This window comes from Pagrus major, chromosome 7, assembly GCF_040436345.1.
Source record: "Pagrus major chromosome 7, Pma_NU_1.0".
Taxonomy (NCBI): Eukaryota; Metazoa; Chordata; class Actinopteri; order Spariformes; family Sparidae; genus Pagrus; species Pagrus major.
This window is the reverse complement of record NC_133221.1, coordinates 25,656,368-25,678,007: the sequence shown is the minus strand read 5'-3', so window position 1 is coordinate 25,678,007 and position 21,640 is coordinate 25,656,368. Positions and strand designations below refer to the sequence as shown.

General features: G+C 40.9%; 1 protein-coding gene across 1 annotated transcript in view; it reads left to right on the top strand.

Moving 5' to 3' along the window:
* Positions 1 to 21,640, top strand: part of tafa5l (TAFA chemokine like family member 5, like) — a 35,912-nt gene that overhangs the window by 654 nt on the left and 13,618 nt on the right. The window contains exon 2 of the mRNA XM_073470221.1: positions 16,351 to 16,500. Within this exon, the coding sequence (XP_073326322.1) occupies positions 16,351 to 16,500 (150 nt within the window). The remainder of the gene's footprint in view (positions 1 to 16,350; positions 16,501 to 21,640) is intronic.

Here is a 21,640-nt window from a genome sequence, read left to right as displayed (position 1 = left end):
CTGACAGTCTCACTCGGGTTATGTCTATATCCATCCACGCCATGCTTTCCTCTTGAATAATACATCCGCCGTGCAATTACACCGTCACACTGACATAGGATAGAAAGCAAAAGGATGTTTCCCTCTTGCACTTCATCAGCTCACCGTCCCTGACAAAACACTTCCGATTCCAGCTCCGTCAAAGGCACAGAGAGAGGAGGCTTAAAGCATTGGAACTTGTTGGGAGATGTTGAACACTAAGTTTACAGATTAGATCTTTTAATCAAGCATTGGCCAGCAGCATAATTACCGCTGTGGAGGAGGGATAGAGCCTACATCAATGTCTTTGGCGGCTCGCCAGGAACAAAAGTAGACACTGATGTGAAAAATGAACTGCCTGTGGACTGAAATGTGCTCCCTTTGCCTCTCATTTGCAGCGTTTTTCTCCCAAAATGCTGCCGTCACCAGCCTCTCATTGCTGCCTCGCCTGAACCGTCTCTCAAGCCTCTGCGTGTTATCTGAGGAGTTACAGCAGCCCTCCCCCTCCCCTCAGCCATTTATTATTGACTCATTTTCGTCTGAAAATGATCTCATTAGCGTGTTATTGTACAAAATCGTTCAATCAATCTCTTGTGAACTTTCCTACCACTGATATTTCTCGAGTAAATAGATTCTCCTGGGTTCGCTCTGATAGTTTAAACCTGTGGATGTGATTCGAGTTTTGAGTTTTGACATTCTCTGTGTGTCACTCACTCAGTTCTGAGCTGAATTTTAAGAATGAAGCACGTAGAGTTTTTTAATCCCTACTTGTAATCTTCAAATCCTACTAAAATCCTCCTTTGAAACTGGTTGCTTTCACCAGTCACTGCTCTTGTAGGAGTCGTCCTGACCACCACAGAATTGAGTTTACAGAATATTTTCTCCTTTTTATGACTGCCCACCACTGATGGAGTCAAAACAAGCATGACTTTCTGTGAGCAGCTCCGTACCACTTCCACCTCCACGGCCCCCAAGGGCCTTGGAAGCGGCGACCAGTGTGGTTAAACTGGTGGGCAGAGAGGTGCAGCCTTGTGGTGGTGAGAGGCTGCGTCGCCTCCACCCTCTCTGTAACTCATCTGTCATGGCGGCCGGGACAGGAAATCAAAGCACAGCAGCCCTGTCCACGCATGCCATTGGGCCAGCGCCCACCACGATGAATGGCCTGTCAGCCGCTTTCAACGTTGCCAGTTTATTCAACGATAAATTTGGACATGTCTGGATTTCCTCACCGGACCACATTCCGGTTCAGTGGTGCAGTCAGAGAGCAGTGGCAACTCCTCCCTGCTTTGTCAACCACCAACCTTTGGGTCGATGTGTGTGTGTTTGTGAAGCGGAGGAGGGGCGGATCGTTTTTACTCACATTTGTAAGTTGGAGGTGGACGGACAGTTGGCCTTTGCTCCAACTCAGCTCAATGATTTCAAACAGCAGGAATACATTTCAGCTTAAAGTGGGAACATAAAGAAATCCTCCTTCTAAAGTGTAATCAAATGAGTGCATCGTGTATTTCAAAAGAGGAATCCTCATGATCTTTGAACATCTTTGATGCCAAAGCAGGCACTCATCGCTGTGCTTCTTCAAGGCACTTTCACCTGTCAATCAAACCTTTTGTATCATAGCATAACATTTTCTTTTTCTAATTTCCTGTTGAAGAAGTTGAAAGCTTTGCAAATAAGTATTTTTACAATAAAATTAGATCAAGTTATCTCCTGAAAGGATCATAGTGACAAACTCACAGAGAATTATCACCCTTCTCTGAAGTTCCCTTCAGCTAAGAGCTATTTAACTCCTCTTCTCTCATTGTTTTCAAGCACATTAACCTTTTCTATAACCAATCTCATTTCAAGCAGCAACAGGTGACCACTGTGCTACCTGTCCAACACCAAATGACAGACAATTCAGAGAAGTTCAGTTAGATCTGGATGTGATGAGGTGGACTCTGGGCACTGGATATGATAAACGGGGTGGAGGAGGGCTGCAATGATTTTGCACTGAAACGACAGCTGACAACAGCAGAGAGGAGAACAGATTTGAAGTTTGGCGGCAACGGCCTGATTGGTTGGTCGATTTAATCGTGGCAAAATCTCTTTAATTGAAAGAGTAATCGCCCACAGTCAGCTGATTAATAAGTGAGGAGAGTGAGCGTTGTGAATGAATGAACATCAAGATAGTCTTCCTGCTTCGACTTACGCTGAGCTTCATTAAGCAACTAGCCAGATAGACCAAACGTAGAGAAGAGGGAAAATTGGACTTGGTGGTCAAAAGAACAGCTGCAAATAGATGTTAATATTGCTCCATGCCTCTGAATGTGTAAAGAGGCAATTATTTGCTAACCCATGTTGTGGTTTTAGTGTGATCTGCTGCCCCCAAGTGGCCAGTAATTCTTAAATGCAGCTTTAAAGGATAAAAAAAAAAAAAATCATGATGAAAATGTAGTCATTGTCTGCTCACCCTCATGCAGATGGAAAGTCGGGTGTTCACAATAAAACAGCGTTACAGCATTCACCTAAACAACTGAAGTAAATGGGTACTTTAAAATTAACTGGAAAAAAACAACATATAAAATAACTCCATACAATTCATCGAAGTAATCCAAGTCTGTGGAAGCCTTGAGATCCTAAAATGATTTGAGAAGACGTTATTTAAACCCCTTTCTAAAGCTCAAATCTTCACCGTACATGCTAAGCTAAAAGTGTTATCGCGCACCCCGTGTGAAGTGGGTGCACACGCTCAACGATGTCTCGAGGGTGTAAATAACGTCTTTACGAATCCATTCTGGCATCTCGAGGCTTTCAGAGACTTGGATTAACACCAGACGAGCTGTATGGAGACATTTTATATTTATTTTCAAGTCCCCATCTACTTCTGTTGTTTAGAAGAATTCTGCAGCGCTGTTTTGCTGTACAGCTCCAGGAATGTTTTATTGACTATGAAACTTCACCTAACATTTGGCTTAGGGGTGAGCAGACAATGACTGAATTTTCATCCTTTAAATTTGTGGCAGTTGTCGTTTTGTTTGTATGCTCAGCTACCTCCTCTTATGCCTTCCACCTGCTCTTTCTCTGCTTTTTGCAAACATCACTTTATTTACAATGTGGGAAACCAGAAATATAAAAAGAAACAATGGATGAATCAATGAGAGATTTATCCTATACATGGTGTCATTAGTGCAGCAGACAGCAATGCTTTTTTTTTTTTTTTTTTTGCAGCACATGTCACGTGTCATGACTGAAGTGTCACTTTGATTTGTTTGAATAATTCAATCAGTGCTTCTCAACACAAATTACAGCGTCCTGCAGCCGGGGAGCAGAAACAACAATCTATCCTGTCATCTGGCTCCGTAGTACAAGCTGTCGATGGGAATGACAGCGCACAGTTTACGAGATAACGTCTACAGGCTGTGTCACTAAATTTTCAAGTGAATCACAGTGCCTCTACAATCAGTACAGAGCTCCATTGATGATGGACTCTCACGGTCAGTCCACTCTTTGTGCTGTGGACTCTGCAATGTGTCCAAATGTCATTCAAGAACCAGACTGATTTTATCCTAAATTATTCCTGATGCTATCACGCTTATTTCCTCCATCTTTAAAAAAATCAGCTCCTGTGCGGGAGACAGCAAGTCTTCACGGTTCACCGGAATGATGAATTTAAAAATCTTCGGCTGGTATTCTCTTTAAACTCAGGGTGCAGGGCCTATCCATCCAAGCATTAAACTCATCAGAGTAGCGGAGAATTACCGACTTTTTGGAGTGAAAAAGATGATTTCCATTCGGGTCTTCTTCAAGGCGGCATTAGGCATGCAAAGGGAGGCCCGCTTTGATTATGACCTTGGTTGTAAATTCTAAGCAAATCATCGAGGCCTGCTTCTATAGGCGGCAGAGCTGTAAAAGTGTGAGCATCTTTACGGAGCAAAATGAAAAGAATTTTTACAGCTAAATCAATTTGGCAGCACACAAAGCTCATATTTCATCGCTGCCTGAATATGAATTCTTCCTCGCCGTCAGCTTTGACCTCCCTTGTGGTTGAGTGTAGTGCACCGCTCACTGTATTCCTGCATTGTTATTTTCTCTGCGGAAAGCTCTGGGCTTGAAACTGCTCCATCATTGGCAGAGTGGTGCAAATGATTTGAGTTATGTTCCTTCAGTCTTGTGTCCCGTTCTATTTTATGCCTGATGCCATGATCATGATTTTCTGAGAGGGCTGAATAAGGCTCGAATATTAAAGCCGCACAGTTCATGCAATCAGGCAGCAATGTTAGGCACTTGTGAGGTCAAAATAGTCTTGTGATGCTCACCGTTCTCCTGTGCTCGCGTTACAGAAGGATCCTAGAGGGCTATCTGAGAGAAATTTGAAGTGAGTCACCGTGTCTTTACAGTCCTCTCCGCATTACATTCAGCGGAGCGACTGTTTGCTTTTGCGAGGCATATTGCACATTCACTCTTTATGCCTCAAGCCTGTGTTCATCCACAACCGATTGTCTGAGTGTACTCCACTTGTAATATCTCTGCAGCCCAGACTGTGCTGCATCACTGCAACACAAATCTATCATAAGCCACCGTCATCATGTGTACTGTATGAGACATGTCGCAGACCGGACCTAAATTACAGTGTCAGTCCTAGCAGGGGGATGTATGTAAGGGGAATATTTTCTATTTTAAAGCAGCCCTTGGCAATGTCACACAATGGCAGCGCTGAAAGTTAGAGAGTGGTAAAAAAAAAAATTAACTGCAAGGACCTCGAAGTCTTGTAAAGTGAAAGTCCTCTCCTGCTTTCCAGTGAGAAAGGAAACAATCTGACACTGTTAAGACCGGCTTTCTCCCGAGGGAGCGCCATCCTACTGCTGCTCCGGAAAGTTTCAATTTGTCATTCCCTGTGGGTGGAGCAGTGCACACACCTGACACGAGAATTAAATATGGGCAAATACAACACATCTCCGGAGTCTCAGCTGGCAGGGGTGTGGTGCCTCTCTTATTCCCTGCAGCCCCACTGGGTGCTCGTGATTGTACAAAAAAAATCACACTTGGTGCAGCTTTAAACATCCCCATGTATGAACACAACGCAGGTTCACATTTATGAATATGAAGAGCTTTTGAGAGCAGAAACTCCAACCTGTGTTGTCATCAGGATATAAGAGCCGGAACAATACAGGTGGACTGACTGTGGGCCAGCACTGTGCTTATTTTACTGCTTGCAGGAAAATGAGCTTCATCCTGTAATAGCATAAGAAACCCCTCATCTCCAGAAGTCACCACGGCTGCTTCCCTCCACCAGCGTCCCTGATTCATTTCTGTCAGCTTCAGATTAAATTGCATACTTAGGAACCATTACAGGTCCTCCGACTTTAGCAGAGAGTTGTTCACTTGCATAAATATTGATCGGACTGCTGTAGAGTATTCAAATAGCAGGTGAAATCAAGCGCTGGTATTCCCTTTTAAAGCCAGCACATTAATATAAAGCGCATGTTTCGCTCCACTGCTCCGCTGCCCTACTTGTTTAGCAGCAGAGGATCATGGCGGTGTCAGGAAGCGTATAGCACGAGGTCAGTCAAACATCTGCCTCTCTCACCTGCTGTCCCATTACACGCCACCTACTGCGCTGCGCGCGTCAAATGGTGTTAAGGTAATGAGATGCACTTGGCTGTGGCCGCCTTGACTAGCATATGCTCAGCCGAATAAGATTTCTGTTTGATGTCGTCCTGAGTTGTTAATAACAGACAGAGCTGTGAGATCAGGACGGGCGCGGTGGGGAGATTAAATCTGAGCACTGCAATCAAAATGAGAGTAGTAGTGGAGGGAAAATTAACATTCTGATAATCGATTTAATTGATGTTTGTATTCTTATCAGGGCTGAAACAAGTGGTCCATAAGTCCATCAGAAAAATAATGAAGAACTTTTTTGATGATTCATATCTTGTTAGGGTCATTGTTCAAGCAGAAATACCACATTTGCTGCTCATAGTTTCTAAATCATTAAGATTTGCTGTTTTGTTTGTCAAATCTGCTAGTGAGCTGAATATTTTTGGGGTTTGGAGTGTTGGTGGGACAAAACAAGCAGTTTAATATCATCACCTTTGGCTTTAGGACACTTTAAAGACAAAGAGATTCATCACTGAATTGAGAAAATAATAAGGGGATCCTGTTATTAAATAATAATCTAAGGCCTAAGGCTAAAACGGTCAAACATATTATTTTCCCGTGATGACGAATTACATTTTACTTGTTCTCTCCAGATCACGAGTTATGTCATTTACAGATTAACAAATGCTGTTTTCCTAAGATAAACGAGATAAATGACGCCGTTATCATAAGAAAACAAAAGGTCATTCGATTTTATCACCAATAGCCATAAATTGATTAAATATTATTTTTATTCTGTGATAATGACATAAATAACTTAATAAAGAAAAGGAATAAAATGTAACTCATTATCAAGGGAAAACAGGACCGTTCTGTAAGATAAGATAAGATAGATGTATGATATATGGTTGAGGTCATTTTTCAAACAAAAATACCACATTCACTGCATGTAGTTTCTAAATCACACAGATTTGCTCATTTTCTTTGTCAAACTCTGCGCGTGAACTAAAAGATTATGGGTTTCGAGTGTTGGCGGGACAAAACAGGCAATTTGATATTGTCACCTTTGGTTTTGTTGATGTTCATTTTTCACAGTTTTTGACATTTAAACGCAAGGGAGATTAATCATTTAATTGAGAAAATTAAAGCCAGATAATTATAATGATCTAGTCTACAGAAGCCCTAAACTGTCAGACATATTATTTCTTTTGTTTTCCTGTGATAACAAATTAAATTTTAAATGTTTTCTTGAGATCACGAGGTATTAATGTCATTATCACTGAATACAAAATGTTGTTTTCCTGAACTAACAGGATCATTTTCTCTAGATCGCAAGGAAATGAGCTTCGTTTTCCCAAGATAATAAATAGCACAAAAAGCCAATTTCTACATAATGTTGCTTTAAAGATACAAGTTTTCAACACATAACATTGTTATAACATAATGAGTTTTGTTTGTAGTCAGCAGCTGCATTACGTCCAATCACACATTGTTACAAACCTGAATTTACGACAGTGGTATTGCGCTCAGAAACTGTGGGGGGCGCAAAATGCCAATTTCTACATAATGTTGCTTTAACCCGTTATCATGAGAAAACAAAAGGTCATTCCTTCTCATTACTTATAGCCTAATGTTTATTAGATGTTATTGTTATTCTGTGATAATGACATTAATAACTTATGATCTCGAGAAAACAGAGGAAATAATACGTTCGATCATTTAGGGCTTCCGTAATAATCTCATTTTAAAACTCTCTTCCTTTTTCTGTAAGCTTTGCTCATCAGAGTGTTCCAGTCAGATCCAGCGAACCCTCTTAACTGCACAAATCTGTCTTAAATTGCTGGTTTTAACTTGATGAAAACCACCTAATCATGTATTGGCTGCATATTTGTACCATTAACTCATTTGACACCTCAGAATAGCTGTACAAGACTCCTTCTGCTTTGTGTGTGGGCGTCTTTCAGACAAAAAAGTCATCCAAGTTCAAATACGAATTTCAGATCTCAGAGCCTGAAGTCCTGCTGTTGGACATCAGCAGATGAAAACATAACAAGTGTAGGAGTGTCAGTAGTCGTATTACTGTCAACATGGTGTCCTTGCAGAGCCGTATTGTGCCTGAAATGAAGAGGGAATGGTCTGACAGAAAAGTCAGATGCAAAAAAAATCTGATGTTGGCTAAAGCAAAGAAGTCCATGACAGAGACAGAAGGCGGTCAAGGAGATGTGACAGTCAGGACAAGAATACATTTCATTATAGACATATTCAAACTCCGAGTTCATCCAGATGAAGGCATTACAATTAGGCATCTTTGTTAGAAGATATATTGTTTGAGAAATAATTTTGACAAACGCCATTCATCACATGACAAAATAATAGAATCATAATGTAACTGCACTCTTTTCAGAGAGCAAAGAAGTCCATGACAGTTCATTCTTCAGAATAGTCAGACACTGTAATTAGGATGTGAAACAAATATTAAAATGTCATAAATAAATCGAATAAAACCCTCACCCAAAACAATAAATACAATGGACTCTCAGCCTCTGTTCACAAAAAAATGCCTGTAAACCCAACAGGCGATGCTGAGGTCAGCAAAAATGATCAAGGTCGTGCACATGTATCGATAAGTCCTTAAGATAAGAGATGCACGACAAGGCGATAATGTAATTATAACGACTGGCTTTATAACCATTTTTCAAAGTCAACGAGTGCTGAGAAGATATATAAAGCAACGAAGGACAGGAATAAATAGAACAGCATAATAGGTCTCTTTTAAATCACTCAGGCCTCTGTTTGTACAAGTGGCTTTTGCAGGAGGCTCATTCTTTGGTTTATTCTCTTCAGCTGTGAGGATTTGCTGCCATAAATTGAAATTTTTTTTGATTTGGACTGTTGGTCGCACTAAAGAAATAATTTTTCACTGTTTGTCATTTGATATTTGGTTCAGGTGGGAGGTTATCGATCTGGTTGCAGCCTGAAACATAAGGCTTTGTAAGAGAAAAACATAAATCTGAGCAGCATGTACTCACTGCATGACATAAGACTTGAGGAGATACGATAGCGAGAGCTCATTACATGTTAAAATGTGATAACAGCAGCCAGCACAAATCAATTTCGACTGATTACCTGCAACATTAATATTTATAACATCTCACACAATGTTTTAAATCTTCCATAAAAGATCCATTGAATTCATATCTGAATTGATGCATATTAATATGATTGTCATGCTCTCTAAACTGGCTCTATGTTGGCAGCCCCGTTTTCATCCTTGAGAGCGGCACTTCTATGGAGACAGGAACATACAATGGAATGAAGATAATCACTCAGACTTATTATTGTGTGCCAGTGTAGTGATTAGAGTCTGATTGGCTCTCTCAGGGAAAACCGGTTAGATTCAATGCCAGGAAGTTAAAGCCAAGCCAGCACCGAGCGGCTCTGCGCTATAGCTGCTTCTTTATGGGAAATAATACCAAATACAATACATATTGTCATGAATAATTAACTACACTAGCTTTACAAGAAGTGGAATTTTTAATAAATATGGTTGAGTTTGCAGACGAGCTCTTTGCAATAAAACATTGTAAGACCTCACTTCCATCTTTAGCAGCCCGCAAGTAATTACAATCTATAAAGGGGAGATTGTTTTAATATGGAAATGGAATCCTTGTCATAGTTCATTCAGTGCAGCCTGTCATATAATTTTATGGCAAATTCCCCGAGGAGAAGCAGAGCAGCTCCCAGTCTGGTGTCACTTGTATGGGAGCGGTGCAGAGTGTGTGTCTCATGTGTTTGTCTCTTAAATCTGATAAAAGTGTTTTATCAGTTTATACTAACTACTGATGTGTGTGTGCGCGCAGTCTTAATTAAAGGCACAAACAAGAAGAAAGATAAGCCAGAATGAAGTGAAATGATAAGTGCAAGTGTCTGAATAAGGAACAATAAACAGCTGGAATAGATTGCGAGATGTTAACAGCAGACATGATAATTGTGGGTTTCTTTATTCACTGTATGTTGCCATGGTCTGCCAGTGTAATGTATCCAGGGTTGAATGAGCTCATCATGCCCACCGGTTCTCAATCCTGCAGTGACGCACGTTGAATCAGGGGAACATTGTGAGAGCGAGTGTGGACTCCGGGCAGCCTATTTCAGGCGGAGATATTAAGATATTTGTGCTCCTGTACTTTGGTGATCTGCAGTGTGTCTGATCAAAGCGCTGATATGTAGAGCACAGACACGTCTTTGCTTTAAGCTGTGTGTGTTTGAACCCCTGTGTGTGTGTGTGTGTGTGTGTGTGTGTGTGTGTGTGTGTGTGTGTGTGTTCGCGCGCTGCCACTTTGCACTTGTACTGTATAATGTTATGATTCAGTGATAAGGTCATCAGGCTGCCAGTCAGTGCTGAGAGCCAGTCTCTGTGCTCCGTGTCGGCTTCCTGTGGCCCTCTAGATGTCGTTCCTGACAGGATCCAGAGCTTGGACGGCGACGTGGCGCCATCCTTCACTCGGCACGCTCCACGCCGCCGCAGTGTATGCGCATTCCATCATGTGAAATAGAGACGAGGCCGAGTGTCTTCGTGCTGCTGAGTGACAGGAACCCCCTGTCATATGAATTAACTCCTGTATGTATGATGGAGCTCTGGCCGCGGAGCTTAGGGCCCTTTACAAAGTACCCCCACCCACACACCCACACACAACTCTCCACTTCAACTGCTCCCTCCGCCGCACTATCCTTCAGGCTTATTGCATGAAGCCCATTCATCTGTTCAGTGTTGAAACATGGCAGAGAGCACTGATATGTGATGGCACCTCTGTCCTCCGAGCGCCCACCAAGTATACAGGGAGTCGCCTCAGCAAAAAGAGAGCGGAGGGTGGGCGTAGTGGCGGGTGGTGGGTGGGGGAGGGTGGGGAGTGAGGGCTGATGCTATGAAATGAAATGTGCATAGCAGCTCTTTGTAGAGATGATTTTATGACTCCCAAGACGGGTCCAGGTAATAATTTGATGAACAAAATACACCAATCTTTTCAGGCTAAATCACAAAGTGTGGCTGCCAAGGTTTGGTGTTGAGGGAAAAATACTTCAATTAAAGTGTTAAACCTGGCCAGCAGGGACCCTATATGCTGCATTTTTGAGGTGAAGTAGTTGGAGGAAAACTCATGAGCCTTGACAATGAAAAAGGGCTCATCTTGTGGAGAAAAAGGCTGCATTATCAGAAAAGAGGGAAAACAGGGCCTCGAAAGAGTGTCACTTGACTTAAGATAATTTTATTTATTGATTTGTAAAGGATCCACAACTAAAGTTAGTTGGTTTCATTTTTTATCCTTTTGGAAATTCTTTGGAAAGTCTGAGTCAGTTGTAAATCAAAAATATTACAACGTTTTCATTCAAAGAAAGATTTAACAACAAAGTGCTTCACATCATCACAACAATAAAGAATATAAATATACCAAGATGCAAATGACACACTCACCTCATAGCAAGGATTTGTTTAATAGAGCTATACTGGAAGGTATAAAGGATCTGCAAAGGTGGTATCCTGAACCTCATCTTCACCATAGAGTGTGATACATCACTGAGGATTGTCCGGCCTTTAACTGCCACTCTAGCTTTACAAAGCCGCGACATACTGTGTTGTCGTTGAACTGCAATCTTGCTAGACATATTAACAGTCTCATTGAGTTTGTTCTAATTAACTATATCAATATCCGCTAAAGTGTTTTTGGATAAACAATAATTTAATTTCTTGCTAGTTAGATGAAAACTAACTGATGCAATTCCTTCTGTCCATTTCATTTCTTGGCCAGGTTGTAATGTTGTTTTTTATCAAAATACTACAAACACACTGACGCACAATGAATGAGGATTTAACCTGCCAATGTTCACATTTGAACCAGTCCCGGTATCTATACTGGTACCTGGAATTCAGTACCAGTACCAATAACAAGATTCTAGTATGATTTGTTGGAGGAAGCTGTTCAAAGACCTCAACCGGGACAAAATGAAGAAACTGATGAAATACAAGCACAGTACTGGACAATGAAAATAAAAATAACTGTCAAAAGGAGCATTAACAACAAACAGTAGAAGGCAGCAATCCACTAATGCAGTGCCTAGTCTGCCTGATCCAAAGAAGAAGAAGGTGCACCGGTATTGTCTGTTGAGATGTTGTCACTACAGCGATTCTTGCATGCTGTAATATTTCCCTATAAATGCTATTTAATAATGTACTATTGGTTTCATACAACGGGTTCAGGCACTAGTTACGCTAGTAAAAATGCTAAGCTAACATCAACCAAGACAGTGAAAAAAGACAAGTTATCTCCAACAAAATTTAGCTAATTAATTGCGTAAAGATATTGATGAAAATGTTGATACCTCATCAATCATGTGTGAGGGTTCAACTCTACAAGAACAAGCGCAGCACTGGTTGCAGTTGTGCTAATGTCAGCTGCAGCTGCTGCAGGGGACCTAGCTTTTGTGCAATCAAACACGGTACAATTTTCAGCCTTTAGATACCTTCCCTGTTTTACTAGGTGTTTCCTCAGGTCAGATAGGTTTCCCTGGTCAGCTTTCTGTTTGTAAGTGTTGCCCTTCCTCACTGTGACGCTCCTTCTCTTCCTCTAAACTTTACTCTGAAGATGTGCTCTCAAGTACTGAAAATTGGCACCATTTATTTAATGTATTCAGTAGCACCAATGTAATTTGGTCAGTACCCTTGAAAGTACCAAGTCCAGTACCCAACCCTAGTGCACAGAGACTTGGAATTATTGGCTGGGGGGGGGAACACCGGGACCCAAAGTTAATTTTTGCCCCAGTGCCCACAAATGATCCATCCTTGGCCAGGAGACATTTTGTTACTATAAGGAAGGAAGGTCACAAGGTCAGCACGATGAGAAGAAATCTGGAATAATTCCAAGATGTCTTGCTCCGAAACTTCGTCGCCTTAGAAACTTGGAAGTCTCAGCACCTGCTGAGGTAATTTTATGAGTCATTTGTGTTGATCAACAACCCTTTCAACCTTTGCCATTATTACAGCCATTTCATGCTATCGAGCAGTTAGCGTCTCACTTAATGAACCTTTGAGGGTGTTAGGAAGAACAGGAAACAGCAGTATAAAGGAGTGATGGTTGGTGAATGCCAGGGATTGACCTCACAGGAACTGCAGCACAGACTCTTCTCTAATCTACCTCTGCTGAGCTGATTTTATTTCAGTGTCTGCCTGAATGGCTTCCACTGGCAGCCTTCCATTCAATAAAGAAAAGAAAGAAAGGAACAGCGTTACTTTCCCCACATCATTGCAGAAGTGAAGTAAGTTTCCCCAACTTTTCTGAGCCTTACCCTTCAACCGAGAGCAGATAAGGTGCAATATAGTTATTTAACTTTACATTTATATTGCACTTATTAAGAAATGTGCTGAGCTCACGCCGAGTCAGATTTGATGTACTCACACATTAGTATTGTTCAAGTGCGATTCAGCAGGTTATTGATCTGTTTTGTAGTTCTTATTTGAAGCTGCAACAAAGCTGCCTTTGAGTTTAAGTGACAAAGGTGATTCAGAAAACGTGTCTTCTAAATTTGTTCTTCCAAATGAGTTTTTGAAAGCAGCAGACGCCCTGAAGCAATTTACTGTGATTAAAGCTTGTTTATCCATCACACACAAGACTATTAACAGTTAATAATTTCCCTCAAACACACCAGGAAGGCCTAAATAAAAGACAATTAAATATGTTCCCTCAGGTTTCGAAACAATTTACCCAAACAAAACTGCTGTCTCGACAGTAAGTGTTAAAGCAAACTGTCAGCAACAAAAGGCCACGCAGAGGGTTCATTTAATAAATCTTAACATCGCAAACATCATTGTTACAGCTCGTCTTTTGTTTACCCTGCTTTCAATGTGACTCATTACAAATGATCATCATGCACCAATCTCATCTCGTCACCTGGACAATTGTTTAAAATGGTGTCCTGAATGTTTAAATGCTGCTAGAAATTCATCTCTTGCTGCCAGAAAGTCTTAAATAGATTTATCCAAACGTACTCAATAAAAAAAAACAAGATTCATTGGAGTAATTTCATCAGGCAACTTGCCAAGTAAAAGTTTTAAAAGTGTTCTATCAACTCTTTTAACTCCCCTGACATGGAAAAAGTCAAGATGATGGAGAACATTTATTTAAGTAATATTTTCCTCTCTCCCAAGAAGTCCATTTGCAGCTGAAACACCCTTGTGAATCGCAGGTTCGCCAGTTTGTGTAATTAATTTAGAAATCACATTCTGACTAACTTGATACTCAAAAAAAGCTGCTAAACCACAGGGCCCAGGCCTGGGAGTCATCCATCAATTTGTAATGCCTGGAGAACTCTGAAGTGATTCTCTGTGCTTGGATAGAGGTGTAAGAATTGCACTCCCACACGACAGAGATTTCAGAGCAAGGTAATCATCACCTTAAGACTTTTCTGTCCATTTGCCATCTCAGTAGAGCTTAACTTTGCTTGAAAATTGGTCTGTTGTAGTAGCACAGTGACCAGCAGCCAATACCAACTCATCTGAGTCACATATTATTTCAGCCAGCGCTCCATGTTTCATTTAATAGTTGAGTAGTCAAATTTAGCATACAGACTCTGAACCTTTAATATTTAAAAATACAATTCTGTTGCTCACAGGACGAATGTAAAAATGAGATTTTGAACTTAGGACATATAGGTCTTAAACATTTAGGGTATTAATAGTAATACGTAAGTCCAGATATAGTTTTACTGAATATAAAATAAATATGGTAAAGTTATGACATTGAAATACACTAAGATTATAATTATAGTATAACATTTTCCAGATATCAGCATTTAATGTGCAACATCATCATGCTAACATGCTCATACTAACAATGCTAATACGTTGATGCTAAGCAAGCATATTTTATATGTTCACCATTTTAGTTTAGCGTTGTAGCATGCTAATGTGTGCTAATTAGTACTCAACACACAATACAGCTGAGGCTGAAGGGATTGTGACTTATTTTGCAGGTATTTATCCAACACATCCTCATAAAAATTAGTGAAAAGGGTGGAGTGCCAGTACCTACAACATATATCACTGTTCCCAAAACAACATGACTGCAGCGTACTAGTAACAGGATAACTAGACCTTCATCATACGGTCAGTTTGGTTAGGTCTAGGCAAGAAGATTGGTTGGTTAGGAAAACATTGTAATTGGGTTAAACTCTCACTTCAGTTACAAATGTACCTATGTTACTTACGTTACATTATGTACGTGACGCCACTTCACTGATGCAAGCGATTTAAAAGAACTGTTGACTTCTGGTTTCACACTGGACACAGCAGTCTCCTGAATGAAAGTCCTGTGCTCGTTTGACCCGATCAGCCATCCCCGACTTCCTCCTTATACAGACTTTATTCTCTATTCTGCTTCTCCTCACTTCCTCCTTTCTAGCTGTAATATTTACTACGGGTGCTAGAGGTTGCTGCCCGACAAGAAATGTAAATATGGGTCGTACTTGATTTATATGGTTGTCTATCTGATAAGGACTGTACCAACACTGGACGGATTGATATTTAGACCAGACAATGCCGTTTAATGAAAGGTCAGGGGGTCACCAGTTACTGAAACATTTCAGTCTGGACCAAAGCGACAAACTAACAGACTGATAAGTCATTCCAGAGTCATGCCGCTAGTATTCAGAGGATGATGTCCAACATTTTGGACTCTGCTGACCTTCCTGCTTGCACCATCATGAAAATGTGAAAATCTATTGAACAGATTGCCATGCACATTGATGCACTCCAGAGGATATTTTCCCCATGAGCTTTCCTCTCACACCACACTCAGCACTAATTATCACCTGTGCACACATGATATCCTCAATGAGTCCTCCAAACTGCACACCAAAGTATGTAGTTTGTCTTTGCTTCGCCAAACTACCAATATCTGAATCGATGCCCCTATTGCTGGGATGGCATTGTTTGTCAGTGCCTTCCAAAATGCATATGACATTACAAAATAATTCATAGGACGTCTTCCAGTGTGCCAACATTATGGTGAGGATTTGATTAGATTAAGGCTAAAACAAATACTTGGTCATCCACATGGTTTGTTCACATGAAACAAAAAGCAGGTTTTCTTTGTCAAAGTCACACTTTTTGTTGACCTAACCATCTACCACAATCTCCTCTCTAGGGAGTTTTTGCTGCACTATAACAATGTCAGACAGTGCCACCTTTGCTTCTGACAAACAAAAGTCTTGATCTGCTCTTACAATGACCTTGTCAGGTCAATCAGAAAAACACTTTTGATTTCGGGCTACTTCTAACACTGATTAAAGCAAACCAGGCAATGTTAGAAGTGACACACTGACTGCTTTTGCCTTTTAGCACTTTGATATCTTCAGGCTTTCGACTTACAGGCTTTTTTGCTGTTATGACTAGCCACACAGAAAAATGTCCTTTTAACAGATTCTTTTTACATGAACACTATAAGACATTTAAACAGCCATACTGTTTTACAGCTGAAGAAGCGTTCTGACCTGCTGATTTAAAGCACTGAAATCAGTTTCTCATTCTTCTATTTGAGGCTTTAAATGAGTGTATTAAACTGTTCAGCGCCACACAGACCAAATAAGGGGCCCTGTGTCCAGGCTGCCTGTTGTTTGTACCTTCAAACACCAGTTGCTCCTCTGTAATATGTTCATTATAGTCTCATTATGCTAATGTGATGTACTTTGTTTCTCGCTGCTGTTTGGCAGGCCAGTTGGCGGTGGGAACCTGTGAGATAGTGATGCTCAACAGAGACAGCAGCGTTCCCAGACGGACCATCGCTAGGCAGACGGCCCGCTGCGCCTGCCGGAGAGGCCAGATCGCCGGGACCACCAGGGCGAGGCCAGCATGTGTAGACGGTGAGTTGAATGACCTTTGCAGCCTGACGGAGGGCGGATTTTAGTCGGAGTGAGTCAAAACAACAGGCTGAATGGTTAGGGAAGCTGATGCTGACCCAGCAAGCCTGAATGTGAATCATTGTGGTGGCCGGAAAGCAGCAACAATCTGTGAATAAATAAATGTTGAATTAATGAAAAAATGTTCTCCAGATGGTCCTTAGCAGCATTAGGAACAGATTAATTTTACTTTAATTCAATGGAAGTAATCCCATTTATTCAGTGTACAACCATTACTATTCCCATCATAGGCACCTTTGTCACAACTGTAGTAACCATATGATTTATTACTAAATGAACAACATTATGGCAGTGGGACAGAACTCTTTAATAATTGTCTATATGGGTCCATTGGACGAATGACTGCCTTAAACCACTTAATTACTTGCACAGCAGTGTTGTGTTTAAACTGGAATTACTCTGAACATTTATTGATTGAAACGAAAGATTGGCCTTTATGTGCACCAAGTATTAACTGGATGTATGTTTGATTCATGGCTTTAACGTTTGATTTTTTAAGATTAAGAACCTCATAATACAGTACTGTTAAATTATATTCTTAATATTTATGTTAGTTAAAGGAATAGTTTGACACACAAGGACCAGGGAACAGACACAGGAACACAGGACAATAACAGACAAACCAACAAGGAGTGAAGGGAAAACACAGGCTTGAATACACATGGAGTCATTAACTAATGAGACACACAGAAAAAGGGCAGGAAAACAAACAAAGACAGGAAGTGGAAAGTAAAAAATGATGGGATAATAGGATCTTTAACATGAAACAGGAAATCACAAAACTAAAAACCCAAACAATCTTATCTTGGCATTATACACTGGAAACTGGCTCAGACCAGTTACCAGGTAACCAGCGGTGGATCCAGGAAGTAACTGGTCCAAGCCACAGCAAAGTTTGGCACATAACCTGCAAAAAAAATGGGGAACTGTAATTTTTACACTTGGTTGTTGGTAAGAATTAAACAAATTAGATATAAAATGTAAATAAGTGCGCTTTAGAGGGGCTTGTAGGCAGATTTTGTTACTACTGGATGGAGCCAGGCTAACTGTTTCCCCCTGTTTACAGCTTTGATGCTAAGCTAAGCTAAGCTAACCGGCTGCTTGCACTAGCTTCATATTTAACTGTCAGATATGAGTGGTATCAGTCTTCTCACCTAATTCTTGGCAAGAAAGCCAATAAGGGTAATTCCCAAAATGTCAAACCAGTCCTTTGAGGTAGCTAAACTTGAAAAATCCAGAAAGCAAGTAACAAAAGACAGGCAAAGGAATGCCAAAGGAATAACTAAAGAGAAATACGAAACTGAGGACAAAGCAGAAAACTACGTGGAACAAATGAAGAACAGAGGGACCACACGAGGACCGAGGACCGGGGACCGAGGACCGAGGAACAGGCACAGGAGCACAGGAGACACGTGGACGACGTGGACGATGAACCAACCAAGAGTGAGGAAACAAGACAAGCTTAAATACAAACTAAACTAATGAGGGGATGATGTGCAGGTGGAGAGACACTGGGAACAGGGCAGTGCTAACGAGGCTGATGTAAGACAGGTGTGGGGAGGAGCACAGGAACACAGAAGGGAAGCAGAAAGTGACAACATGACACAAGAGGATATAACTACAAAATAAAACAGGAACTAACTAACCAAAACCCCAAACCATGACAAAGATAACCTGTCAGTCTTTCACAGTGTATGACTTGTTCTTTTACGTGTAAAGCCTCTGAAACAGGGGTTTATTCCTGGTAACAACAGAGTGATATTAGGTTTTCCTCCAGCTGGCTTTGTAGTAATGAGCTCCAAAAGTACTACAATCAAAGAAAGAAGTAAGAGGTAGCTAACTGCTCATTAGCGAGCTGCACTGTAGAGATATCAATGAACCTGCACGAGTCATGAACACAAACAAGCTAGCAACCTGATCAATATTGTGGTGTGCTTAACAAATCACAGCTAATGTATTCAGATTTGCAGTTCATGATTGGAAGCTCTTTCTAACATATGTAAAATACATTTTTACCCACTCAAACAAAATCACTGAAGTAATGCAACAAATCGTATTATAGATCAGACACCACGGGGAGAGGATACAGCAGACTGGTAATGATTTCTTTGGGTGCACAACTCAAATCTGCAAGGGGCGTCACAGAAGGTGCTCATACTCCACACAAATGAGATTTTAAAGAAATAAAATAGTAAGCAACTTTACAGCTACAAATTCAGCAGTGACTAAAAATAAATGACACAAACAGCGATAATGGCAGGTAATGGCATGTGGAATCATTAACTCTGCTACAGCAGCGTCCATAGACCTTTTTCACAGCAGACATTTTGACATAACAGGAACATCATGAAAAATCATAACAGGAAAGCACAGGTGTAACTATTAACAATAATGATAGGTCCCGTCCATTATGTGTCCCATTCCAGTGAATCAGCATGCACAATATACCAGGCCCCTGCATCTGGCACACCTGAGTGCAATGCAGTCATTATTAATGTTATTTCAGTCAGAGAAACTTATGTCAAGGAATACATCATTTACAGTCCCTGCATCCCTCTCAATTAACTTATACATGAGCATAAAGTTTTAGTTAAATCACCCACATAAGGAGCAGGTTGGGGTGTTGAAGAGAGCTGCGGCAGTGAGGTGTGTCACCTGCGTCAATATGATTGGATGTTACTAGGTGTACAGCTGTGAATGAGCATCATTGTAAGCGTAATGCAAACTGGTGCCAGTCAGCCAGCATAAGTGTGACTTCAATGCTCTGCCTGAACTAACACTGTGTTTAATAAATTAAACCTGTGCAAAATGTCACATGTAACAATACTGTGAAAAAGGTCTGTTGTAACAGGACCACTTTTCCTTTTTTAACCTTTTCTTATCCCTCTGTTGTAACAGTAGGGCAGGAACCCCGATATGGAGATTGAAAATGTATTATAATAATTAATAATTTGGGACTGAACCAGTATTGGCTGCAGATACTGAAGCAATACATGTGTCCAATATTGTCATCAACAATCCATGTACTGATTCAGAATTGTCAATTTCAGATTTCGATTCTCTTGTTGCTTTTGAAAACATGTATAAAAATCTACTCACTACTAGTTGATAATGCATTGCTAAGAGCTTGATTTATCCAAGTTTTTCACAACATTAAAAGAGTTGCCATAGCAATTTGCACTTCTACACCTGTGTGTATGTGAAGTCAGCTTAACCTACAGTTCAAATTGGAATACATTTGAATTTAATCAATTTAGGTGTATATTTTCCTCTATTAAAACGGAGTGCTGTTCGGTATACTACAACTACCTCTTGTAACATTACACGCCCACACATTGGCCACAAACGTGGCTGTAAGTGGAAGTAACATTGCTAAAGGCTCCACTATGGAGGAGAAAGCTACAAAGAAGGGAGCCAGTTGAGTAGTGTTGGGGTTGGTTTCGTCATAAAAGGAGCTACAAAAGGTGGCAACACAACTTATTTTACCTCTGGCGCAGAAGCATCCGGTGGAGTGTAAAGAGAGGCAGAAATCCTGTGATGCGATTGCTAGAACCAAGAATCAAATCATTGGCAAGTTGCTTTGATGATTTAGTAAACTGAGAGGCACTCAGTAGAGTGCATACCTCCGCCAAGGCCCAACAGATGTAATGTGTTACAGAAGAATAATAAAATACTCTGCATCATATTGTACTCACTCATAGATACCGGCCACCTAAATATGGCTGATCAAGATCTATGCATTATTTCCTCAGAAATTAACGAAAATGTCGAAAAACTGCCTATTTTGCAATGTTAGAGGTGCTGTACATCAGAATTGGCCACCTTAAATTCATACTCCCACAAAATAAGGGTAGCATATCACCAGAGTAACTGCTAACTGCTGCAAACTGTATTCTGTTTATACAGCCATGGCTGTAGCTACCATTAGCTTGTTAGCTTAGTTAGCTGTGCAGCTCGCCGGGCTACCACTGGAGTGGTCACATTGCTAGTACATGAGCTTTGGACTGCTGTGAGAAAGAGGTGTTCAGGCCCCGTGCTAGCTGGTTAGCATGCTAACTTCAGTAGATATCTCTTCATCACAATACATAGACATCTTTGACATAATGTCAACACTGTTACTTATATACATTTTGTTGATAATTTTGGTTATTTTTGTCGCTTATCCGGATCTGCACCAAAAGTGAATGGGGATGTGAAAGTGAATCTATTCTGGGCCAAGACCTCCATCCAAGTTTTGTGACAATCCGCTCGGTAGTTCTTGTGTAATCCTGCTGACAAACCAACAAACAAAACAAAAACAGACAAATCGTCATTGGTGAAAACATAACCTCCTTGGCAGAAGTAATAGATAATAACAAAAGTAACATTTATCAGTATTTCATATTGTCATGAATATTGTGATGAAATAAATCCCCTATGTAAGGCCATAACACTCCTCCTCATCGTAGACAGGAGTCAACAACCACAGAAAAAAGCTCCAATAGGACAAAATATCTGTGCTTCCTTTTTTCTCCATTAAAAGCAACTGCCGATGTAATTTGGTTGTTTAACCAGCCAATCAATAATCACTTCAGTTGTCTCCCTTTTTGATGCCTCTTAGACTGTTTGACTCCTAACTATGTGACTGGCTGTCTGCACCAGACCTCCTCCGGTGAGCCGGTGTGACATCAGCAAATTAGTAATCACTTTGGTCGTCTTCAGTCTCTATTATGCTGAATCTTCCTCCCCCTCTGGTGTTTTTAATATGCTCACGCTGAATAAAGATCACTTGTAATTGAGAATGTGTGGTGTTCATCCACTTTGCAGATAAGATTTTTATACTTCAGAGCCCTCGCTGCGTTATTGGACAATATCTAGAGGAGCGTGATAAGACAGATGAGAGGACAGGGTCAGAGGAGGGGGGGGCGACACAGTCCATCTGCAATGCCGATTGGATCTCACAATATCACAATCACATGGATCAGATGCACCATTAATTCTATCACGCGATGACTCATGTTAGCCTTAATCTAATAGCCCTGACGCTAGACTGCGGTCCTACAGCCAGTGTCACGCTCCCCACAAGGATTTCAACCACCTCCTC